Below are 26,543 nucleotides of genomic sequence, written 5' to 3' on the forward strand. Positions count from 1 at the left end.
ACCAAGATAATCAGTTCAAGTAAAAAGGCGGTAGTACCTACCCAAAAGTGGGGGGACCTATCTCATTGATGGAAGAAAGAATAACTCTAATTCCCCTATAATGGGAGCAAGGAAAAACTAATCTGTTCAATTTAAAACACAAATACATTGGATTTTTGTGTGTGGGGGGGAGATCAAACTTCGGGCTGACGAGTCACTTTCTCCTTTTTGGCAACAGTCCTTTCCATTTGCCCGCTGATAGCCTTAGTCTGCCTGTACCGCTTCTTTTCCAGTTTGTTCGCTGATGGGTTTTAAATCAGTTCTCCAGGAGGCATAATGGGGTCTAGCTGGCCACTCTGCTCAGCAAAGGTTGAAGCCTTTCTCCAGTCTAAGCAGACTTCCTTTCATTGGAGGAAGAGCCTCCCAAGTTGGAGGAAAGCTCCTTCGGCTGGAGGAAGGCTTAATACTTTGCTGAGCAGAGTGGCTAGATCCACTCCAGTGTGTTTCTGTAACGGGCTCTTGGTCCTCTTTTTTTCACCATCTGACTATATCTTAAATCAGGGGTGTCAAACATAAGGCCTGGGGGATGAATCCGGCCCCTTAAGAGCTCTTATCCATCCCACAAGGCAGCTGCCCCCCTCAGTCTGGGCTGGTGAGGTAAGGCCTGGCCCGACCAAGGGACATTCATGTCATATCTGGCCCTCGTAACAATCGAGTTCAATACCCCTGTCTTAAATGTATCCCTGAACAAGTGCATAGTTGAAGATATCTGTACGTTGATTGGTTTTAAGTTCAGTGAACAAAGGCTAAAATGTTGCTCCTGGGACAAAGAAATCAGTCACTAATTTTCAGCAAGCTGCAAAAGCATTTACCATTCTGAATGCCATTCCTTCATCACATCCACAATGTTCAGCAGGTCCGTGCTGCATGATATCTGCAGTAGTCTGTCTGATGGTGACCTAATGAGCATTTATATATTATATTTCTAGTGTTCACTGTGTGTGTGTGTGTGTGTGTGTGTATGTGTATATATATATATATATGTGTGTGTGTATATATATATATATATGTATATATATATATATATATATATATATATATATATATATATATATATATATATATATATATATATATATATATATAAATGTTATAAACTGAATCTGAGAGAACAAACGCAGGATTGGATTCAGCCTCCGCAGTCAGAAAGGCTGTTCTAGTCTGTATTGCATGGGGACAGTGAAGCACAAGACTTGTGCCTCCTCTTTCACAAGTAGAAGCAATAAAACTGCTTTTTAAATGTCTCTTTATAGCATTCTTGCACAAGCATTCGTGGAACAGTGCTAGCAGCTATTTCCTTTTGCTCATGATTCTCATAGTGTGCCGCTAGTACTATCTGTGCTTAGATCTGCATCTCTTTGTGCAGTCCCATTCCATGGCTCAGTGCTGTACTATCTAAGCTGCAAGCCAGCACTCCTGCAGATCCATCTGAAAGCGGGTTTGATGTCTAGAAATCAAGATGACCAACCAGAACATCATTTAGAATAGAGAAGGGCTGATATCAGTGAAGACAGTGTGTGGGATTTGCTGAATGCCAGCTGTGGTGTTCACCACTGTCATCATTGTAACTACCCGTTACAAAGACTTTGTCCATTGTGTCCTTGTTGCCCAGGTGTGCTGTGGGACATCTGTTCTTGGAACTTAATTCCAAGGTATATGAAGGGGCTGCTTTGGTTTGGTGTTATGGGACGTGGAAAGAGGGACTTCCCATGTCATTTTCCTGAAAGAGTCACTACTTGACTCGTTGAAAAAACATGCATGCGACCCTCAGTACGCAAAAGTTTCCCCACTGGAGAAAATACAGATCCCTAGGGCCACTGCAGGTTGGTTAAATGGTATGCAGGAAGTTAAGGCCCCCTGTTCCTCTATGTGCCTGTGGATTCAGTTCTGAGCACACCATACCCAGAGCATGTCTGTTCAGTGTGGTTGGGATGGACATGTGGGAGGAGATGAGGACTTTGTAATGTGTTGTTAGGCCTGTAGCCGAAACAAAGGAGAGTAGTTTGTGTCTTTCCCCCCTCCTATGCGTTCAAAATAAATGTGTAGCTGTGTCCAAAAAAATTAGTCCCATCTGACTTTTTTATTTACGCAGAACATTAGAGGTTTATCAAGACGTTCAGTACCAAAGTACTTGATGTCTTGATCAGGCACCAAAATACTTCAGTCTGTGATGTTCTGAGCTGATTAATAGGGCTCTGTGTCAGGCTGCTATCTCGGTTTCGTTATTGCCTCTGTCTCTGTGCTGTATTGTCTGCCCCCCAAGGTCGCATGCCTAAGCCTAAGCCTGGGAACTCAGCTCCTGGGAAACTGTATTCCTGCGTGTAATCTCCCGCCTTTCCTGCCTTATAATATCTCCCAGCTAGTGAGCCTTTCATAGCTGTCATTTTATTCGTTTGCACTGTATGCCTATTTGATCAGTAAAATCCACCTGTTTGGACTCTATACGACTTTGTGGTGATTTCTGGTTCTGTGGGCCAAGGGCTGACATTATGACAGCTATCTCACATCTTCACCGTTCTCCTAGCCAGGCTGGAGCCCAGGGGGGTTCGCCTGCCACTTGGATGGGAGCTGTGCAGCTCTCCAGGTGATCTACTACCCTGGAGCCCTTCTCAGAGGACCCTACTCTGTTACAGGACTTAATTGCTGAACTTTTCCGGACGAACCGAGAGGTTTGCCGCTTGAGGGGACTGGTACACGCGCAGTGGCAATCTCTTACAGGACGTCTCTGGATGTTAACATCGGAGGATACTGATGCTCGTTTAGATCTTCAGGACTTGGATCAATTACTGGACGATGCCCGATTGGCGACTGAGGATTTACAAATATTAACTGGACTTCTGGATAATCTTATTTCTCGACAAACTCTTTCTACCATGGCGGGAGCCCCACCGGAGGGTTTTTCCCTGATCCCGGATGCGGCCAGCTGCCAGGCTGAGGCCAAGCGAGTCGCTATTAGCACCGCTCTTCTCCTTGTGGAATGTACAAAGGACACCCCGGTAGCCACCTTGGCTCAAGTTTTGACCCCGACGTTTGGAGCCGAGGCATCCGCACTGGCGGTGCGAGTACAACCTCTGCTGGGCGGGGAACCTGACCCCATACTCTTGCTCCTCGAGACAGAACTTTTGCCGCGCATTACGGCAGAGGCTGCCCTAAGACTTGAGAACGCCAAAGTTCTTGCGGATCAGCAAGCCGCCGAAGCGGCTAGGGTCGCAAGAGAGAGAGAGGCGGCGGAAGCAGCCAGGGCGGCTGCAGCAAGGAATCAGGCGAACGTGGACACGCGCCCCAAGGACTATGTACTGGGACTATCAGGTCTCACCTTTTCCCCGGCGTTTGTCCCGTCGCGTACGACCCAACGCGCACGCCGTTTGGCTGACCGACGTCGAGACTCAGATGAGTCTGAAGACGAGGATTTATATGGGGATAGCTCTCAATGGGCCACGAGCTTCCGAACCAGTAAGCCTCATCTTACTGGGGGCCCAAGTGAGGAGGTTCATCTTTTACGAGCCCAGAATCGGGAGCTCTCCGACCGTGTGGATCAACTCCAAGAAGTAATGGAACTTATGCTTCACGAGAACAGGCAATTACAACAAACCCTGATAGCTCAGAGACAGCCCGTTCCGATACCGGGTCAGGCGGTACCCGTACAACCACCCGCTAATGTGCCGGCTCCACCCTTACCTCCTGGAGCTCCTGTTGCTCCTCCGCTCCGACCACCCGTGCAACCACCTGCTAATGTGCCTGCTCCACCCTTGCCTCCTGGAGCTCCTGTTGCTCCTCCGCTCGGACCACCCGTGCAACCGGGTCAGCCCGCGCCCGGCCCTTGGAAGCAACTCAAATTGAGGACTACGTATGACGGATCTCTTGAGACTTTGCCTTGTTTCTTGCATCAAGTGGACAGTTATATGCGAGAACAAGGTCAACTCTTCCCCACGGAAGATAGCCGGGTGCGGTACGTAGCTTCCCTCCTGACAGGCAAAGCGGCTGACTGGATGGTCCTCCAGTTTGACACCCGCTCTCGTGCGATTCGTTCCCTCAACAACTTCATGACTGCCCTGAGAAGGAGGTTTGAGGACCCCTTCCTGGGAGAAAGAGCCAAAACGGAACTTTTACAATTAAAACAAGGCTCTGCTACAGTTCGGGAATTTGCCGATGAATTTCAACGACTGGCAAGTAAAATTGTAGGTTGGCCCGAGACCACCCTAATCCATCATTTCAGGGAAGCCTTGCATCCTGACATTCTGAACTGGTCTTACATGCGGGGCGATCCCGATACCCTCGAAGGCTGGATCCTATTAGCCGAGGAAGTGGAAAGCCGCCGCCGCTTTATTTCTCTCGTCCGTCAAAAGCACAAGGAGAAGGGCACCCAAAAGCCTCAACCCAAGGCACCACTGCTCGTCCCACGAAATCCCCCACGTCCGCTCCAGGAACGTGAAGTCCGATTTCAGAGGGGTGCCTGTCTTACATGCGGAGAAATGGGCCACTTTGCAGCCGTTTGCCCACGCCGCCAGGAATTATTTCGTCCCAGCACGACAACCCGCGCCCGAGGTCGTCCACCACGCAGAGGCACCGCGGCCACCCGCAGCGCAGCTCCGGGAAGGCCCACACCCTCTGCACTCCATGCCGGGGACCCAACCTCCCTGCCTGCTTCCAACGACCCCGCCGGGTCTCGGATTACAAGTGCCCCATTGGGGGACAGCTTTCCCTCTTCGGATGAGGAAAACCCTTGGATTTCTCCAGCCTTAAACCTGGAATCTCCCCTCGACTTGTCAAAAAACGGCTCCGGTCTGTGGTGAATGGAGCATCTCCACAGACCTCTCAGGATCTTCCTATCAAACCGAATGCTCCTACCAAAATCAAAGAAGTGGACTCCACCGTCTACGTAGATGCAGTTTTACAACAACTTAACGGAGGTCCACAAATCCCCGTCAAAGCACTAATTGACTCCGGTTGCTGTCGCACTCTCATAAGCGAAGCCACGTTTGCTGCCCTCAGAGCCGACTCAGAGGCTTTACCCGCCCCCGTCCAATTTGCTCAAATGGACGGGAGCCAATTCCAGGGGGGTCCAGTTGATCATCGCACCATAGGGGTAGCAATGGGAATTGGTTCCCACTGGGAACAAATAGACTTCACTATAGCCCCTATCCGATTTGAAGTGGTCTTGGGAATTAACTGGATTAAAGGACATAGTCCCAGTATTGATTGGGAAACAGACACTATTTCTTTCGCTAGTCCCACCTGCGACCAGCATCGGCAAAACTTTGCTCTGCCATTTCCGCCCGTTCCAGCGTTAACCTCTACTGCCCCAGTACCACCGGCTCTACCCGCTGTATACCGGGACTTCGAAGATGTCTTCGACCTTAAGGAATGTGATGCCTTACCCCCCCACCGGGCCTCAGACTGTGCGATTGAAGTAGTAAAGGACTGCACATTAACCAAAAGTAAGATTTACCCTATGAGCGCTTCCGAGCGCACTGTCCTCCGGGACTTTTTGGACAAAAACCTCGCCAGAGGGTTCATTCGCCCTTCGAATGCCCCAAACTCGGCCCCCGCGTTTTTCGTCCGGAAAAAAGAGGGCGACCTTCGCCTGTGCATTGACTTCAGAAAGCTCAATGCGGTTACCCAGACCAACGCCTATCCTATCCCATTAATATCGGATATTTTGGGACAATTACAGGAAGGCCGTGTGTTCTCTAAATTAGACTTGGTGGAAGCCTACTACCGAGTCCGTATCCGCGAAGGAGATGAACACCTCACTGCCTTCTCTAGCTGTTTCGGAATGTATGAATTCCTTGTAATGCCGTTCGGATTAAAAGGGGCCCCGGGGGTCTTCATGCAACTCATCAATGAAATCCTACATGACCTTCTATATCGTGGGGTGGTGGTCTACTTAGATGACATTCTCATTTATTCGAAAACTATGGACGAGCATGTGACTCTGGTCAGAGAAGTTCTACAACGCCTGCGTAACCATCAACTGTTCGCTAAACTAGCTAAGTGTGAATTTCACCAAAGCAAACTCACGTTTTTGGGATACATCATCTCCCACCAAGGTCTTCGCATGGACCCCGCCAAAGTCCAAGCCGTCCTCGATTGGACTCCCCCCACCAACCGTAAGCAAGTACAGCAATTTCTGGGATTTGCAAACTTCTATCGGGGATTCATCCCTAACTTCGCCCAAGTGGCTCTACCCATTACGGACCTGCTGAAAACTAAAGGAAAAGTAAGCTCGGCTGCCTTGCCCTCCGCAAAGATCCTATGGACTGAGCAGTGCCAAGCCGCCTTTCTGGCCCTCAAACGCCTCTTCACTTCGGAGCCGGTGCTACGGCACCCAGACCCAAATCAAATGTTCATTGTGCAAGTCGATGCTTCCGAGGTAGCCATGGGAGGGGCTCTCCTCCAGCAAGGACCGGACGGTCTTCTTCACCCTTGCGCTTACTTTTCAAAAAAATTTGCGCACGCTCAATTAAACTGGCCCATCTGGGAGAAAGAGGCCTCTGCAGTTCATCATGCACTGACTTTATGGCGGCAATTCTTGGAAGGGTCTAAAATACCCTTTGAAGTTTGGACCGATCACAAAAATCTAGCTGCCCTCACGGGGTCCCATAAGCTATCGGCGAAACAACAACGGTGGGCGGAGTTCTTTGCTCAGTTCCGTTTCACCCTGAAGCACGTCCCTGGGAAGCAGAACGTTCTCGCGGATGCCCTCTCCCGGTTACCACAATATCCGGTAAAACTCGAAAGACCCACCAACTCTCTGTTCACCCCTATGCAACGTGGGGCCCTACCTATGCTGGCTGTGCAAACCCGATCCCAGCATCAACACACCTCGCAAGCTCCGCCAGCCCAACCGGCTGCCCAGCCGCCACCGCAACAGACCGGAGTTCCCGCCCCTCCTACCCCTCCGACCGCTCAGCCGCCTGCAGTCTGCGCGCCGCCACACGTAAGCACTAGCCCTATAACTATTTCTCAGATCTCCAGAACCGACGGGGGGGCTCCCTCCAAACTCCCCATCTCCGAATCCTTTTTAACTGTCCTTCGGGACCAGTGCCTTTTAGAACGTTCCGCTCATACCCTACCTCCTGGTGTTTTGGAACAAGGGGGGTCCTGGTACAAAGACTCAAAATTGTATGTACCCAAAGCTCTCCGGAAGGACGTTTTACATTTAGCTCATGGAGCCAAAACAGCTGGGCACTTTGGGTTTCTGAAGACCCTTCACTTATTGCGCAGACAGTTCTGGTGGGGGGGAATGCGTTCCGACATTGACTCCTTCATCCGCAGCTGTCCCGTTTGTGCCGCTGCGAAACGATCGCAGGGCAAACCCCCGGGACTGCTACAACCTCTTGAAACGCCCAGCAAACCTTGGGAAGTGATCGCTATGGACTTCATGACTGATCTCCCTCTCAGTGGGGGTAAAACTGTGTTGTGGGTTGTTACTGATTTGTTTTCTAAGCAAATACATTTGATTCCATGTGCAGGGATCCCCTCTGCTCAGAAACTGGCCCGCCTCTTCGTGACGCATATATTTCGTTTACATTCGTTTCCGCGTAAAATAATTTGTGACCGCGGAAGTGGTTTCGTTTCTAAGTTTTGGAAAGCTTTCCTCAAGTTGGTGGGGGTGGAACAGGGATTGTCTAGTGCATACCATCCTCAAACTGATGGTCAAACTGAACGTGTCAATGCTGTACTCGAATGTTATTTGCGTTGTTATGTTAACTACCACCAGGATAACTGGGTGGAACTGCTACCTTTAGCAGAATATGCCTACAATAATGCCATGCATCAATCCACAGGTTTTAGCCCGTTTTTTGCTGTGTATGGACAAGATTTCAGTCCCATCGTTCCTACAGGTGATGTAGAGGGGGAGGGGAACCCCGACATTGCCTCCTGGGCACACGCCCTCCGTACCACGTGGCCCTGGCTCGTTAGCAACCTCGACCGGGCCAAACGTAAATACAAAGCGCAAGCTGACAAACATCGCTCCCCCGGGGGTGATCTGCAAGTGGGTGCTTTGGTTTACCTTTCCACCAAAAACCTCCGGTCCACCCAACCGTGCCATAAACTCAGCGCCAAATTCATTGGCCCTTTCCCCATTACTCGGGTCATAAACCCTGTCACAGTGGAACTGGCTCTCCCCAAATCTTTGAGGCGTGTGCATCCTGTTTTCCACATAAGCCTCCTCAAACCCCATGTTGCTTCTCCACGGTGGCATCCGGACCCACCGCCTGCGCAACCCATCATGGTGGGGGGGGAAGAACACTTCGAAGTCTCCAAGATCCTTGACTCCCGTATTCACCATGGTACTCTCCAGTATCTAGTTCGTTGGAAACATTTCCCCCCTGCCTATGACGAATGGGTGCGCGCACGGGATGTCTCCGCCCCCGACCTCATTGACGCCTTTCACATTGCTTACCCGAACAGGCCAGCCCCCTTGCGAACTGGGAGGGGGCCTTGAGGGGAGCAGAATGTCAGGCTGCTATCTCGGTTTCGTTATTGCCTCTGTCTCTGTGCTGTATTGTCTGCCCCCCAAGGTCGCATGCCTAAGCCTAAGCCTGGGAACTCAGCTCCTGGGAAACTGTATTCCTGCGTGTAATCTCCCGCCTTTCCTGCCTTATAATATCTCCCAGCTAGTGAGCCTTTCATAGCTGTCATTTTATTCGTTTGCACTGTATGCCTATTTGATCAGTAAAATCCACCTGTTTGGACTCTATACGACTTTGTGGTGATTTCTGGTTCTGTGGGCCAAGGGCTGACACTCTGTTATAAACTTCCCTTTTGGTGCAGCTGTTTGCTAGTGTATGGTCTTAGTTCTGTATTTTCATTCTAGAAAGACTGAATGTGCAGTAAATACATTAAGAGATGTGATGCTTTTTAAAAACTCACAACTCAGTATGTTCCCTCATGTTTAAATCACTGTAATTCACATAGTTGTATTACGTACACACACTCTAGTTCCTCATCTGTAAAGTTGAAAATATGATCTACTTCTCATAGGCTTTGTGAAGAAGATCAATAGTGAAGTACTGTTGTATTAGTCCTCTACAAAATTATAGATTATGCTCAGTGTTTAACATTTGGGACCACTTTTATGCAAGTATTGTGTGAACTGAAGATTAATATGTTGCCAATAATATTTAATTATTTCTTAGGTTAACTTCTCAGTCTGGTGCTACCTTACCAAATGGCCGTAGTTTATGTAAGTATTTCGTGTTCGATTGGTGTTGGTTATAATTCTCCATAGACATTTTTTTGGTGTGTTCCCTGCATCTTCTGTTCTTCATTGCATGCAGGGTATTATTTTGCCAGTGCACTCACGGACACAAGAAAGGCCACTCAGGATTTCCATTTAGTATCTTTTCCTCTACTTTTTGGGTGTTAGTTCACACATGAATTGGTAGGATCACATACTTTCTAAGAAAAGCTGGAAAGCGGGTAGGAGAGTGTTGGGAATAAAAAAAATATGCATTTTGAAAGATGTTGAAGAAAAAGCGAGTGATGATGCGGGAACTATACCTGAAAGTATGCATGTTACTAATCCATCAGGATCTAATATAAGAGCAATGGTCCTGCAAGGAATAAAGTCACCAAGCCTTTACCTAGTTTGTGGTTACGTTCTTCATATTTCCCTTTTTATTCCTGCTGAGCAGTGCTCCTATTAAAATTCTTATTAAAATGGTTTTTTGTCCTGCAAATTAAAATAACGACTTAAATCTTTTAGCTCTCAAAAGCTGTTCCCTTCGAGGGGAGAAAAAGGGAGACGGGGACCATGCTTGCATAAATGGAGGCAGAGAAATCAGAAAAAGTTGTCGATCCAGAAAAAATAGATTTGAAAGCTTGAATCAGAGTTTATTGTTTGACCAGCTAGTAAACAGGTACGTTGGAATATTCTAACAATATGAATAATTTGCAGATTAAAGCTTTGTTCTGCAAGTTTTTTTGTTGTCTTCTTGGTGTTCTTAAATCTTCCCTTGTTTAACAGGAATTCCTTGAACTTTCCCATCTTCCTCTGCTCATTTGCCAAGCCCTTGAACATATATTCTTTTAACAGCCTGTAGATTGAATACTTTCAGACTCTTATACGCCGATGTTTACTATGAATGTTAGTGTAACTGCTGAAAGCAGAAGTTTTATCTTTGTTCCATGTATGGTCTTTAAAGAAAGGACCCATTGTCAACATGAATTACTTCTCCAGGTACCTTTGAAATTCCACATGGTAAAGGCCAAAGTCTAGATTTACAAAAGAACCCTTTCAGTAATTGGGGAGTATACATGTGTGCATACGTGAGGTTGGTCAGAGAAATAGGTCAATACCCTTCAGCAGGCCATTGAAGTTTGTGTATCTTTCTATAGCTATAAGTGGAGTAGGTTCTCATAAGGATCCATAAACCTGCTGTTTCCTGCTTTTGCAGTTTCCCACCTTCTAAGATAACTAAGGCTTGGAATAATCCCACCCTTTTCAGGAAATGTGCCTTTATACCCTTAGGTTGGCTAGTATTAGCTGCTGCGGCTGATTTCTGTTTATCAGTGGAGAATCACGGTTAGGATTTTGGCTAGGACCTGGTCCCCATTCTGCCCTGAGTAAGTGGGTGGCCTTGGGTGAATCTGTGTTCCTTAGCCTAACCCCCTTACTGGATGATTGATAAAAAGAGGGAGGGGAGAGTGATAAAAAGAAGGAGAGGAGAGTGATGTGTATCACTCTGAGCTCCACGGAGGAAGAAAGGGCAGGGTAAAAATATGATTAAATATGATTAAAAATATGGTAAGCTGCAGTACTTTAGTCCAAGCTCTGCTCACGACCTGAGTTCGATCCCGACGGAAGTCGGTTTCAGGTAGCCGGCTCAAGGTCGGCTCAGCCTTCCATCCTTCCGAAGTCGGTAAAATGACTATCCAGCTTGCTGGGGGTAAAGGGAAGATGACTGGGGAAGGCACTGGCAAACCACCCCGTAAACAAAAGTCTACCTAGTAAACGTTGGGATGTGGCGTCACCCCATGGGTCAGGAATGACCCGGTGCTTGCGCAGGGGACCTTTACCTTACCTTTAATAATTACTAAGCATGTGTCTGCCTGCATTTCCCTCTTTTTGTTCTCGTTTTTAGTCTAGTTTTGTGGTATGTTTGGGCAAAATTTGAATAGAACAATTTTTAATGACAGGTACTTTGACACCCAAGTGCCTTGGGGGTAATGCACACTTGATCCTGGCTAGCACACAACTGTCTTGTGCAAATTGTGATGGCCAATGGCTATATACAATAAAATATTCATTCATTCACAACTGTCTTGCTGTCACTAGCATCACTGTTTTACCCTTCTCTAAAAGTTGGGCTGTGGAAGGCATTCTGTGAATTGACCTGTGCTTGTTTCGGTGCGCAGAAGCCGGGATCATGCCATTTCTTTAGCAGGGAACTTTTGCCATGTCAGAACAAGTTTTGACCCCTTACATTTTTCTGCACACCTACGTTGCTCAGTTTCATTAAGCTCTGAATCATGTCTGTGCTTTGCTGATAAGCACCTTAGCGTGGTGCTCTTATGAAACCTGTGTGGTTTGCTATTTTATTTCATATTAAGTCTTAAATATTTCAGTACTGCCGAAGCTGTTCTTCAAGAAATGGACAATATTAACATCAGACGGAATAGGCGATCTGGAGAAGTGGAACGGTTGCGCATGTGGACAGATACAGAATTTGTAAGTTTAAATCTGACACATTACTTCACTCTATGCAATACTTAAGGTATTGCTAATAATAAAACATCAACAAGTCTTTTTCTAATAATATATTGTGCTTGATTCATGTGTGAACAGTACACCAGTGAGATAACAGATTCAGCAGTGGGAGGGAGAACATTTGACACAGGCTAGGGTGAAAGTAGGGTTCCTTTTATAATGGAGATAATCGTTGCCAGCAGCAACAATGTAACATCTGGCAAAAAAATTTTTTTGGCAGGGATTCCGGCATAGTCAGTGACTAGACTGATCCATCTGTCAAGCTGTGCTGTTTGCAAGGGTAACTCCAGCTTTGGTACCATGAGTACAGCCCCTTGTCTGTTTTTGTGAATAATAGAGTTCCAATAGATATAATTTCTCCTGATGTTCTCTTAAGGAGACATCAAGCATATAACTCCACATCTGAAGGCCTGTCAGAGGAACTAAAAAGGGGTTTCATAGTGTTATCTGCCAATTTATGTCTTCAGCAAACTTAAAACAATCTTTTCGAGCGCAGTGGCAAATGGGTGGCTAAATAGAAGCCAGCTCTTGAGGGAGTGAGATTTCCTCTATTACAGTTTGGCCGTTCTGCAATGCTTCCCCCCCCAAAAAAACCCCAAGTAATTCTTTTGGTTGCTAGGAAACGGTGGACCTGAGTTATGGAATCTTCCCATCTCTCGTTGACTTCTGTGGTCCCGATCCCTGGGGCAGTGACATTCTGTACACCACACTGCATATGTTGACAAGACTGTAGAGTAGGAACATGCCAGTTTGGGGGATGCGTTGGCCAATGAGGTCCGCGGTGTAGAATGTGCCCTCTTTGGTGTGGCTGCCTGCTCAAGTGCAGGAGTCATGTTATGAAATAAAATGTTTGTGTGATACACACTCGTATGTTTAGTTATATAACAGCAGGTGTGAATATAAAGATTCTTAATAGTTTGGTTGGCTACCGTTGTCTTTACAACTAACGAAAAGTAAAGGAAGGAAGGCAAAAATATGCAGTATTGCATTTATTTTTGCCTGTGGTTTTACAATCACTTTGCGTCTTTCTTCCCCCTTTCAGTAGGTATTACCCAATTAGTTTTGTATCTTGGAAAAGACTGCATCCTGTTGTTCGTAATTCAGGTTATTGAACATGATGCAGATTATTCTTATTCTAGGAAAACATGGATATGTATTCACGTGTAAAGAGGAGGAGGAAATCACTGAGGAGAAATAGCTATGGAATCCAGAGCCACCATGAAGTTTCCACTGAAGGGGAAGAAGAAGGTAATGATGACAGAGGTTAGCTAGTTTTGGTATATGCTGTTGAAAGTGACTATACCAAGAAGGCAATATATGGGAACTAAATTATGTCAACACAGAGATGTTGATATGCTCAGATTAGATATATCCCAGGGAATGAAATAACAACCATGTTGCCTAAATATTCAATTAACTTCCTAAAGCCCCATTGCCTTTTCCAGTTGATTTTAAATCCTTTCATCACCCATAATGAAATTTATGATGGTATATTAAGGAGGAATACTGTTTTAGTATTACTAATTTTATAAAAGCAAATCATCTATGAAATGAAGAGCCTTTTGAAGGACGTAATAGAGGAGCTGTCTTTGAAATTGTATACCGTTTGTATGGGTCTCTTTCTAGAATCTCAAGAAGAAGATGGAGATATTGAAGTTGAGGAGGCAGAGGGAGAAGAAAATGATCGTCCCTATAATCTGAGGCAAAGAAAAACAGTGGAAAGATATCAGGCACCTCCTATAGGTAAGAGAGAGAGGGCTAAAATCTAATTTCAGTCATAATATGGCCTATTGCCATTGTATTTCTGACATTTGGTCAGCTACTGTTACAAGTGCCACATTTCTAAGGCCACCCCAACCCTCTTTGCCAGCTGACTTGTGTCTCAAAGCGCTTAGTTTCTTCCGTGGATCATTGTTTTTCATTCAACAGTAGAGAAGCCTCAACCGCCCTACCCTTCATCTGGTTAGAAAAATAATGCTAATTTCAGTGTTTCTTCAGCTGCATGCTTCGGGAGTGTGCAGTGGGTGGGATTTTCTCTTCTGTTAGGCAACTCTGTGGAGTTGTGACTTGTTCAGTTAAAACCACATAGGTATGATGCATTTTGCTGTTTAGCCTTGTATGCCTGGATATGTTTTTGAAAATATTTCTCCCAGCTTCTGTGTGCATTGGGGTGAGGAGATGGTTATGGGCTGGCTCGATTCCTACCTTTTCTCACTGCAGAGAACTTGGAGGATCCCACTTACTTTACCCTGTACTTCTGTACAAGATTGTCTGTGGTGTAGCCTAAGGCTAGGATATATGTATTTTACTGTGTAAACATTTTGGAAGCAATCTCATGGGAATGGCACGTACTTAGAAATCACTGGGATTTGAGGAAATAGATGAAATTGGAGATGGGAGGAAGGTGATGGAGCTTGACCTGCTTACATAAATATCTGGCTTGTGAGTTTCATCATGATACTTAATAGTAAAGATTTGTATAAATCTCTTAACAGAATTCTATGCCAGATTCTCCAGTATTGTAAAACAGTTTTTAAATCTTGTGTTGTTCAGTGCCAGCTCACCAGAAGAAAAGGGAAAATGCATTGTTTGACATTCATAGGTCCCCTGCTAGAAGAAGCCACATCAGGTAAGTTACTCATTTTTCACATATGTTTTCATAGTTTATGGGGTTAGAAAAGTGCTTAGTTAAGCAACTGTATAAAAATTTAAAAAGATAAGCAGATATACTTTTTAAAAGATAAACAGATATACTTCGTTTGTTACAAATAAAGAGGGTGAAAGTTTTATTGCATGGTAGACTGGGGAAGGCACTGGCAAACCACCTCGCAAACAAAGTCTGCCTTGGAAACGTTGGGATGTGACGTCACCCCATGGGTCAGGAATGACCCAGTGCTTGCACAGGGGACCTTTACCTTTTTAATGCTGAGAGTCTTACTTTGGCTTTTCTCCTATCATACTTTGCATATTTTCCTGTTTTTGTTGTTGTTGTTAATATAGTTGTGTTTAACAAAAGCATTGAGGCTATCAGAAACAGGAACCAACACACCTGGGGCCCTGCCTAGAACAATCAGATATGAAAGTCATCAGTTGAAAATCATTTCTTTAAAAAAACTTAAATTTCCATACAAGATATTTAAAAAGTCGTTCTGTTATGAATTCAGTACTCGGTGTAGAAATTTCTACACTGAGAATTCAATACTCAGTGTAGAAATTTGACTGCATCTATCAGACTTCTTTGAAAAATAATATATGAAGGCGAGTTTTCTTAGCAGGCTGTGTGCTGCTGAGCTCTTTATGAAACTGAATACACCACAATCTTAAGATTTGAGTGTTTTACTGCCATTTACTTGTTAGCCAGTGACAAGAGTACATGCTGTTCCTCACTAAAATGTTTTTGTTGTTTCCATAGGAGAAAAAAGCATGCCATTCATAGCAGTGATACAACCTCATCAGATGAAGAACGCTTTGAAAGAAGAAAATCTAAGAGCATGACAAGAGCAAGGAACAGGTACAGATTTTTTTTTTGCTGCTTTCAGAATTGACTTGGAAACCCAGCTAGGGGAGGAGTAGATTCTGTACATATGTCTGTACATATGAACACATGAAGCTGCCTTATACTGAGCCAGACCCTTGGTCCATCGAAGTCAGTATTGTCTACTCAGACTGGCAGTGGCTCCAGGGTCTCAGGCAGGGGTCTTTCACATCACCTACTTGCTTAGTCCTTTTAAATGGAGATGCTGGTGATTGAACCTGGGATCTTCTGCATGCCAAGCCGATGCTCTACCACTGAGCCATAGCCCCTTCTCCTTTATGGAGAAGTAGCCCCTCTGTGTTTAAGGAGGCTCCCCTCCAAGTCTGTGCGTAGCCTTTGCCTTCCCAAGCGGAGCTACGCCCACCTCAGCCCATCGACTGCAATGAAGCTGGAAGGGCATATCTCTGCTTAGGCGGCAGCTCTGAGTGTTGAAATGACATGTTCTTTGTCATGTTGGCCCCTGAGAGACTTGAGAGGGTGGAAGGCCGCCACTCTTAAGCTTGACTGGTCACATTTTTCATTCATAATGATGTACCAAGCTGCCCTTTTTATGCTGAGTCAAACCATTGGACCATCTAGCTGGGTATTATTGATTTTGACTGGAGGCTTTAAGGATAAGATGGCTATCTGGTGTAATTAGAACCATCTTCTCCCATATGTTCCTGCCCAGGAAGTAAGACCACAGGGAGAGGCCCTCCTGACTGTCCCATTGACTAAAGAAACTCATCTGGTGGGTACACAAGGGAGTGCTTTTTTGGTGGCATCCCCACCATTATGGAATTACCTCCCCAGGGAGATGTCCCTGACCCCCTTACTTTCAGTCTTTAGGAGACAGCTGCTGAAGATGGGTTTATTCAGGACAGCATTGGATTAGTTTATTTTTTTCTATTTACTGTAAATAGTTATTTTAATTTGGGGTTTTTAAATGTGTTCAGTGTATTTCTGTGTTTTTTAATTCTGTGTATATTTTAAGCTGTCTTGAGTTCCAGAAGGTAGAAAGGGAGCTAATAAATATTTTAAATAAATAAATGGGAGTATATCCCCTTTTTGACTTCAGTTCTTTCTTGCGAGAAACAAACCTGCAAGTCTTTATTTGCATGCTGGTTTCTCTTTCTTGGTGGGGAGGATCCATTGGCAGTGCATCTGCTTTGCATGCACAAGGTCCGAAGTTCAATCCCCGGAATTTCCAGTTAAAAGACTCAGGTAGTAGATGATATGAAAGATCTTTGATCTGAGATCCTGAAGAGTTGCTCTAAGTCAGAATAGGCAATAGTAACTTTGATAGACCAGTGGTCTAACTCATTATAAGGCAGCTGTATGTGTTCTTCGTGTCATTCCCCCTCCCCCCAATTAAAACTAACACATTCTTCAGTGCATTATTTTTGGGTCAATTGTTTCTACATTTGGTATAACTAGTATATGGCTCAGAAGGGGAGGGGGAAGTCTCTAAGACAGCAGTAAAAACAAGGTGACCCGAAACCAGTGGTAATGTAGTCAGTAACAAGACATCATGAAAATTAAACTACATTAAAATAAATTAAAAAAGAAAATGGCTCTGCTTTGTACTAGATATCAAGAAGAGGTTGTTCTTAGTCCTGAGAATCGTTTAAATTAAAGATTCCTGGGATTGAATCCGGGACCTTATGCGTGGAAGACTTGTGGTTTGAACTCTGTAGGCCCTCTCTTGCAAGACTGTTCTGTGGATGACGTGTATTTCGATGCAGTTTAGACTTGCCTTGCCTACGGTGTATTTGTCTTTGGCCATCTGCACATGACCTTTCCTGACACGGATTCACATTTTTGTTCTTTCTGACGCATGAAGTGGCCTATTGAGTAAGATCACTGATCTATCGAAGTCAGTAATGTCTACCACAGGTCTCAGGGTTAAATCGAGACACATGAACAGTCATCTGGAAATACTGGGGTGTATCCAACCACCTGTGGACTTTGCAGGGTGGGACTTTGCCCTCCCATTGTAGTCTGCTGTTCTCCCCTTTCCCAATTTTGTTTCTAGAAGTGAGTAGACCTCAGGAACAGCATTGGAGGTAAAGTGGGAGGGGAAAATCAGTAGTAATCGCTTCATCTCTCACAGAGTCTTAAGTGCTATTAAGTCCGAAACTTGCATGCTTGGATACGTGCCATTCTCTGCACACGGACGCAACTTCCTTGGATTGTAGCCTTGCTCCGCCTGAAACCAAATTCAGCCTTGTTTGGTGTTTTGTCTCAAGCAGATGTCTGCCTATGAACTTCAGAGCTGAAGACTTGGCCAGCGGAATCCTTCGTGAGCGAGTGAAAGTTGGTGCGAGCTTGGCTGATGTAGACCCGATGATTCTCGACAAATCAGTATGCTCAGTTCGTCTTCATATAGATGTGTGCCTACTAAAGAAAATGAGTTAGTGTGTATGACCTGATGGTGAAACTAGAGCTTAACTGCACAATAAATTTAAGTTAAATAAGTATTAATTAGGTCAGTTCTTCTCAAACAGCTTTTTGTGCACGAGTCTTTGTGCGTGCTATGTCGGATTGGGTAATATTTGTTTTGCGAGTCATTTTGAAGGCACAGTAGCATAAAATAGACAAAGGAGACAATGAGATTTTACTCTACAGTTGTTAAAAAACCAATGCTTGATTACTCTTGTTAATCAACCTGGTTTTGAGCGTGGCCTCTGACCCAGTGCCAATTGAATAAGAAACCAGAACAGCAAAAGTTGTTTTCTTTTTCCTAGGTGCGCTTTGACAGCATAGGTGGATTGAGCAATCACATTCATGCACTTAAGGAAATGGTTATATTTCCTCTTTTGTACCCTGAAATCTTTGAGAAATTCAAAATTCAACCACCGAGGTAAGTATATTTTATCCTATGTAATTTATCTGTCTTGTATTTTTTTTTCTGAGCCAGACCTCAATCTTGCTTTATAAAGGAGAAATCAGCAACTGGCAATCTTTTTGTGACGTATAGCCCATAAGGTGTAACCCATAAGGTGTATGCACCTTCTAGCCCTCACCCTGAGCTGTGAGCCTGGAGGTTAAATGAGTACAGACAGCAGTAACCAGACTAGGTGGCACGCTGAGCGAATCATCTCCCATGCTTTGCAAGAAGCTTAAAGAAAGTCAGTGGTCTCGTTGCAAAGGATAGGAAAGAAAGAAGAGCTCTAAACAGTAGGAATTGAGTACTTGTTTTCCTGTCTGCATGTGTACATTAGGCTACACATTAGACTACAAGGATAATTTTTTTTAGGTGTGATTTAAAAGCAGAATAACATTTTGGATTAATGCCTCTGACTTCAGAGGATAACTTTTGAATTTTTTTTTAAAGACTGATGTAAAGAAATCAATAGAAATGAGATTTTTTTTTAGTCATTCAAAGCCTTTGAAAAAAATTCAAGGGATTGACAAGAAGCACCAGATGTTTTGGTGTCCTGATAAGTTTGTGTAGGCAGGAGACAAGACAACAGCTTTTCCCCCACACAGAAGCAAAACGGTTCAATTTCGGCTCTCTAGTGTTTTTCTTGTCATGCATTTGTTGGTCTTCTTCTCCCATCCCTTCCGTCCCCGGTTTTAGTGAACTGTTGGAGGCACATTTACATAAGGGTTGGAGAAGTTGAGATATTTTAATGCTACAAAGTAGCATTATAATTTTTATCCCTGCAAACAATCTTTGGCACTTCATCTGATATTGTTTTTAATGTATTTTTCTGTTACAGTTTAAAACAGCCAACTAACCTGATGAATTAGGCATTAGCAAGATGTGAAAAACATGCATTTGTTAAATTGCCATCACAATAATTTAAGTAGTTTGGAATAAAGGGAATTTATAATTTTTTTAGAAAAAGTTTTCCTTTGTAGTTTGTAATAACTTGCTTTTTCCAAAGCGTTCTGAAAAGATGGGCGGCCATTTTGTCTAAGTGGTTGGCAAATATAAGCATAGTACAAGACACACAAGAAATAGTGATTACAATGTTTGTCCATTTATCTTCAGGGGCTGTTTGTTTTATGGTCCTCCTGGAACAGGTAAAACTTTGGTAGCTAGAGCTCTGGCCAATGAATGCACCCAAGGAGAGAGAAAGGTTGCTTTCTTTATGAGGAAAGGAGCAGACTGTCTCAGCAAATGGGTTGGAGAATCTGAACGGCAACTCCGACTCCTGTTCGACCAAGTTAGTACTCAATATTTATCTTACGTAGTTTCTTTTAGGGTTGAACGTGAACAGGGAGGGGAGCCAACACTTTCAATAATGGCTGAAAACACTCTTCCACTTGCAGTGCCCGGGGGTGGGGAGGGAGGGAGGGTTGGTGGAAGGGGATCAGAATCTTCACCCATTCAGGTTGAGGGCAGTACAGTAAAGGAAACATGACTCATTTTCCAAACTGGTTGTCATGTCATTAAATCAGGTTGGCTACTGTTAAGACAGAATATGGAGAAATGGAATGGTTTCCAGTTAGCAAAGGTGTTAAACAAAGATGTACTTTATCTTCCTCTCTGTTAAATCTATATGCAGAATGTATTATAAGGATTAGCTTTAGATGGTAGAGTTAAAATTGGGGGAGGAACATTAATAATTCGAGATACGACGATGATACCACATTACTGGCAGAAAATAGTAAAAACGTGAAACAACTACCGGTGAAAGTTCCAAAGCAGGACTACAGTTGAACATCTACAAGACAACAGTAATGACTGCTGGGGAATTACTCAACTTTAAGGTTGACAATGAAGAAATGGAAATTGTTCAAGACTTTCTATTCCTTGACTCCATTATCAAGCAAAAGGGAGACTGCAACCAAGAAATCAGGAGATTGAGACTGGAAAGGGCAGGCATGAAGGAGCTAGAAAAGATTCTTCAGTGTAAAGATGTGTCACTGGCAACCGTTATCAAGTTAATTCATGCTATGGTATTCCCTGTTATGATGTATGGATGTGAAAGTTGAACTGTGAAGAAAGTAGATTCCTTTGAAATATGGTGTTGGCAGAGAGTGTTATGGATACTGTGGACTCCTAAAAAGACAAATAAATGGGTTCTACATCAAATACACTTATCTACTGCCCCTGGAAGCTAAAATGACTAAACTGAGACTATTGTACTTTGGTCACATTATGAGAAGACAAGAATCACTGTAAAAAACAATAATGCAAAGAAAAGTTGAAGGCAGAAGGAAAAGAGGAAGACCCAACATGAGATGGATTGATTCTATAAAGAAGCCACGGCCCTCAGTTTGGAAGACCTGAGCAAGGCTGTTAACGAGAGGACATTTTGGAGGACATTGATTCATAGGGTCGCCATGAGTCGGAAGCAACTTGACAGCACTTAGCATACACATGTCATGAATATCCCACCAAGAAAGAGAATTTTTTTAAAGGTATAGAGTAAGCTTTAGAGAGCAGAAATTGTGGCTGCAACTAGTCATGAAAATCATGAAGATTCGGACACCTAGCGGCTTGTTTTGTTGAATGTTGTGGAGCCATTCTCCCCAAAGCACTATGTCTGCCAAAAACTAATGAATATTTGGTGCAGTTCTAGTTTCATTATCTCGGCATTTCGTAGCACAAAGTACTGTAGGTACATCCATATGACGGAAACTGAGTGGCATCTCTAGAGAGTCTAGATCTCCAGTCCAGAGAGATGCTTAAGAAAGGATGTTAGCATTTTTGTATCTGAATATGTTGAAGGTACTTGTGGAGATGCATATTTGTCAGTATGTGTTAGAAGACGTGAGAGCAAGCTGCTAGGATTTTTTCTTAAAGCTCAAGTGCAAGAACATTGTTAGTGGGGTGTGTGATTGAAAAAATACAACAGATCAACATTGCATGGTTGATTCTGTAATTTTCAAACATGTGCTGCGTAAGTAGGAATTTGGAGCTTTTCTTTGTTGTATGTAATGTCAGAAATTGGATCCCCCATTCATAGATTATGCAGTCACTGACGTTTATACACAAGTGCTGTTTTGGTCCCCATCAAGACGGACCATCTGTTGGAGCTTGCAAATAGTAGTGAGGAGTACCGTGAAAGAAAGGTGCCTGTGTCCTGCCCCACCCCCCCATGGATGCTACGTTCTTATTTATGCAGTATGTTGCATACTGAGCAGGGGCAACTGGTATGCCATAAAAAGTTATTCTGTATTTTGATCCAGTAGATCTGGAATTGAGAGCCAGTGTGGTGTAGTGGCTAAGGTGTTGGACTAGGATCTGGGAAATCCAGGTTTGAACCCCCACTCTGCCATGGAAACTTGCTGGGTGACCTTGGGCCAGTCACACACTCTCAGCCTTGACCCTGGCAAGTATTTGGATGGGAGACCTCCAGTGAATAGCAGGGTTGTGACACGGAGGCAGGCAATGGCTAACCACCTCTGAACACCTCTTCCCTTGAAAATCCAGGGATTGACAAGGATTTTGAAGTAATAGTATTCGTCGATCCATCAAGTTTTGCATCCAGGACACCATTAAAACTTCAGATTCCTGACCAGAATTATGTTGCAATAACTGAAGATGCAAAAACACAGCTAGCCTTTGGAGTATAAATAATTGTGTTTCATGTTCACTACAAATATTGTTTCCCACTCACCAGGCATACCTAATGAGGCCATCCATAATCTTTTTTGATGAAATAGATGGCTTGGCTCCAGTTCGTTCAAGCAGACAAGACCAGATTCATAGGTAACAGTGGTGTCTTACTTCTGAATATATTGTCCATTTAAGCATATTAAAAGTGCTCATTTTTAATTTAATCTGGGTTAGGATAAATTTCTTGCATATGGAATGGGAGAGTTTAGGATGAAAAAATACTGGCATGGAACTACACTGTTCTTTGTTGTGTAGCCAGTGAACTGTGGCTGGGGTAGCTGTGCTTGTGGAGTGTATAAATAAATTAGGCACTATTTTTGGACCAGTTTTGGGATACAGTGGATGGTGGTTGCTGGGTGATCCCTGGCTTCTCCAGGCAAAGGATCTCAGGTAGTGGGTGCTAAAGGAAGCCCTTTGCTTGACACTGGAGACTACTGCCTGTCAGAGTAGACCTGCTGGATGGACCAGTGATCTGAGTTAATAGCAGGCCGCTCTGTTGCATGTTTTCTATACATGTTTGGGTGATGTTCTAGATTGAGAGCTAGATTCAAGTCCAGTAGCACCTTGGAGACCAACAAGATAGTTATAATTCAGGTAATTTATCAAAAACCAACAATTTCTAAGACTTCGAGAAAGCATGAAGTTTTGATGATAGCTTAGTAGGTTATAGAATATGTGACTATGAATAGGGGTAGCTATATTTTTTTAGTGAATTCTAGAGATGACCAAGTTTGGGCACGGATGATTTGTTTTTCGAACCCTCCCCCATTGTCTCCCTCTTTTTTCTGTACCCTTTATATTTTGAAAAAGAAATAAAATCATTTGAGAGAAATTTTTTTTTCGGGGTATAGATAAAGTAGAGGAATCCATAATGATGGCTGAACTATGCAAAATTCTAGTTCAGCAGTTTTGTGCTGAAGTCACTGTTTGAAGTTCTTTTAATGATTTAATGGAGCTTTTCAGGTTGGCACCAAGTGTGTCTTGGGGTTTGTCTTAAGTGTTAATGTGGTTGATACGCGTGGGCTAATAAGCTTGTAACGGGACTGTCTGTGTGCTTTATGCACTGCTGATGTGTTTTGGGAACTATATTTGCATGTTTTAATCTTTCTGTCTAAGCTAAATTAATTAGAAAATGTTGTTTTAGCTCTATAGTATCTACCCTGCTTGCTCTCATGGATGGGCTGGACAACAGAGGCGAAATAGTCGTCATTGGTGCTACAAACAGACTTGATTCTATAGATCCAGCACTCAGGAGACCTGGTCGCTTCGACAGGGAATTTCTTTTCAGCTTACCAGATCAAAAGGTAAAAAGAAAAGTTAAAGGGTGCGTCTAATCATTTTTAAGCTATAAGGGAAAAATAAACTCCTTAGATCCTGGCACAGTACTCAGCGCACTTAAAGTGTAAACATGTTGGCCACAATCCAACATGTACTTGAGGGTGCTTAAACACATTAAATTATGAAATGGTCTTTATAATTAAATGTGCGAATATTTAGTGGCAACACTCTTCCCCCCCACCCTTCAATGTTTGTGGGCTTTTTGTTCTTTGCTCAATTACCTATGCTAATTTTTTAAATGAAAGGAACTTACTAGTTCCAAAGTAGGCTGTTTGCTTGTTACTTTAGGTTTGCAGAGAAATGTATCTGAGTAAGTAGTAGCATTGTATGAGCTACCCTTCCTCCATGCCGGCATTCTCACTGGAAATGCCAGCTTTTGTATGAGAGTAAGACTCAATATATCTTTTCATTGTGACAGGAACAGGCTTGGAACTTGCTGGAAAGATCCATGTTAAACTTGTTAACTAGAATTTAGGTCAGAATTGAAATACAGTTGCTTGGTCACAGGTATAACAGCAAACCATGATTTGGTGCTTCATGAACAAACCTTGAGGGATCTTTGGGCTTGCATGCTTTCTTTTCCTATTGTGTACAGACAAATGATTGAATAGTTCTGGGTTTCTGTAGCAAGCCATACTTTGCTGTTACATCCCAATCAGCAAGTTGTGGTTTTTGCTTGACCTGCTTGACCAGGTTACTATTTGGAATCCTGGTTTCCTAGGAAAGTGCACACGATAGCTTCCTGGGGAAAGTAATCGAGCAAGCCTGAAGTTTCCTGAAGGCACTTTCGCATAGAACTGAACCACAAGTTAACTATTACATTTGAACCAAGTCTCTGTGTTTTAGAACTTGAGTTTCTTAATATTACCAGATACGTTTTTACTGTATTTTGTTGCATTGACATCTTTGCTGAAATCACCGCATTGAACTAATAAAATCATGTTCTGTTGGAGTGAATTAATCCAGCATTTTGTGCTGTTTATCTGTGGTGGTAACTTGTGAAAGATGAAATAGAAAGGGGCATATTTGCTTCATACTAAGTGGGAAGGCATAAAACACTTGCTATAAGATTCCTCTTGGTTTAGAGCAAAAATACATTGAGATTTAACTGGGGTATTCTTTTAAATCTAGCAGTAATTTGAAGAAAAGTACAGTAAAGCTAGTTTCTGTGTTTATATGTGACATCTTATTGTGATGTAGCTCTTAATGCTAAATTTCTTATTTCTTTTCAAGGCAAGAAAGCACATTTTACAAATTCATACCAGGGACTGGAACCCCAAATTGTCAGATCCTTTTTTAGGAGAGTTAGCTGAAAAATGTGTCGGTGAGTGGTATCATATTAGTGCTTTCACTTTAGACGTGTGCTCTAAATGCCTGCATATTAAGTTTTGTTTGTGCATATAATCCTTTGATTAAACATTTTTTTATATAAATGCATAGTGGACAGTTAAATTTAACTGATTTATTATTCGCATGCCATCTTTGATCTTTCCTGTCAACATCATGAATCCTCAATAAAATATGTTGAAAACCTTGGCATGGCCCCCCATTATTCCTTTATAGGACAGAACATGGAAAGCTACCTTAAAGCCCATGGGAATGCAGTTCATCTAGAGGAAAATAGATATCTAATCTTTTGATGCTACAAATAAAATTGGGATAACATTTTCCTACACACGTGTGAATAAAGTTCTGGTTTTTGTTTTGTTTTTAACTGAAAATGGTTTTGCATTGAGAAGACTCATGAGCTAATAATCCAGAAGATGCTCAGGTGTGATTTAGGGTATGCTAGTGACTTGCACAGGATAGAAAATTATCTCTCTCTCTCTCTCTCTCTCTAAAGTTGGGCACTGTGAATATCTGAAACCTGCTACAGATCACCAGACATGAAATACTGAATAGTAGATTGGCTGTTGAGAACTAAAAATAGTTGCTTTACCTGTAGATCAGAGAAGCTTAACATGTTTTAAACATAGTAAATAAAAACCTAAAAAATAACCATGGCCGCCTCAAAACCATTTTTCATCTTCTGCCAATCTCATACTAGTCAACATTTTTTTTAAAGAGAAACAACAGCTTCAGATTAATTTGGGTCTACATCAAGACAGTAAAATTTTAAAACTGAACACAGTCCATTCAGTCAGCTACTGTACATCCGAATTATCCTCTTCATCCACAGGGACATCTATCTTGGAAGCAGCATTCCTCCACTTTTGATCTGCAAAGACCCCAACATCTTCTGGTGAGAAGAAAACCAAAATATCCAGCAAATGACAAATTAAACTTTGCCTGGTGTAAGAAAGCATGTGCCAAACCCCATTTCATATAGATTTTTTTAGAGATTTTGCAGACGTCACTTAGTGGGAGAAAGATAACATAATTACACTCCCCACCACCAGTAGTTCACCCTATTTCAGTTTGGAACAATTATAAATACTTTCAGATTGCAAAAGCGTATCTTGTACATATTATTAGGAAATGTGCCCTATACTGTGGTGTACCCAGTTGAATTTGCAAATATGTTAGAGGGGAGAAAATATTCAGATTGTATGCTCTGATTTGCCCTCTGAACATAATTTATATTTCTAAATTGTATCTCAATGCAGTTTTTCAGATGTGCAGTGCGCATCTAGTCAAAGACAAGTCTAGCTTCCAACACTTACAAAGAGATCGTCTCATTTTTGTTTGAAGAACTTGGAATTTGTAGCCTTTTCAACATCTTGAAATTCATTGGGGACATTTTGATCATGGCTATTTCTTTTAGTCCTCTGTTTGATGCAGTTGCTAACTCTTTCCATCAATCCCCTTTTGGGGGAAACTGCTTGCTTTGATATGACCAGCTACAGACATTTGGATCGTAAAGAAGAAAACGATGACTTGATTGTGCAGAAATAATTTTGCTCTCTAGAAGCAGCAATCTTCAGTGGGCTGAGAGTTGTCACTTGTGTGAGGCTTGATTTTAAGAATTTGAGTAGAGTTTCTGATGTCAATCGTGTGGTTTTACAGTTGCTCATCTACTTTGGCAACAATTAGTTGAATTTGTATTAAAAATTACATGCCAGGATTTTGTGTGAGGGTTTTTTAAAGAAGTTAATATGCAGAAATGTGAATCTGCTACTAAAACAAACAACACTGTGTGTGTGTGTGGGGGGGATATTGTGAGACTCATTTTGTTGGAAGATTGTGAAAACAATTGAGAAATAGTCATATGTATGGAAAAGATTGGAATGCGCAATATGATTCTGTGACTTAAGGCTTGGTTCAGAAGGCTGTTTCCTGAATATATTTGCTTGCATGGCAGCCACTGTCAAAACAACAATGGGACAAAATTACCACCCAGGAGTTGGATCCAAGTG

General features: G+C 43.1%; 1 protein-coding gene across 1 annotated transcript in view; it reads left to right on the plus strand.

Annotated features, from left to right (window-relative positions):
• Window positions 1-26,543, plus strand: part of ATAD2B (ATPase family AAA domain containing 2B) — an 85,067-nt gene that overhangs the window by 16,576 nt on the left and 41,948 nt on the right. Inside the window, exons 3-15 of the mRNA XM_056856892.1 lie at window positions 9,186-9,232; window positions 9,755-9,908; window positions 11,617-11,719; window positions 12,898-13,006; window positions 13,385-13,501; window positions 14,312-14,387; window positions 15,171-15,269; window positions 17,525-17,636; window positions 18,020-18,135; window positions 19,273-19,447; window positions 21,854-21,942; window positions 22,994-23,153; window positions 24,421-24,511. Coding sequence (XP_056712870.1) covers window positions 9,186-9,232; window positions 9,755-9,908; window positions 11,617-11,719; window positions 12,898-13,006; window positions 13,385-13,501; window positions 14,312-14,387; window positions 15,171-15,269; window positions 17,525-17,636; window positions 18,020-18,135; window positions 19,273-19,447; window positions 21,854-21,942; window positions 22,994-23,153; window positions 24,421-24,511 — 1,448 coding nt within the window. The remainder of the gene's footprint in view (window positions 1-9,185; window positions 9,233-9,754; window positions 9,909-11,616; window positions 11,720-12,897; window positions 13,007-13,384; window positions 13,502-14,311; window positions 14,388-15,170; window positions 15,270-17,524; window positions 17,637-18,019; window positions 18,136-19,272; window positions 19,448-21,853; window positions 21,943-22,993; window positions 23,154-24,420; window positions 24,512-26,543) is intronic.

Source organism: Euleptes europaea, chromosome 10 (genome assembly GCF_029931775.1).
Source record: "Euleptes europaea isolate rEulEur1 chromosome 10, rEulEur1.hap1, whole genome shotgun sequence".
In the NCBI taxonomy this organism is placed as follows: domain Eukaryota; kingdom Metazoa; phylum Chordata; class Lepidosauria; order Squamata; family Sphaerodactylidae; genus Euleptes; species Euleptes europaea.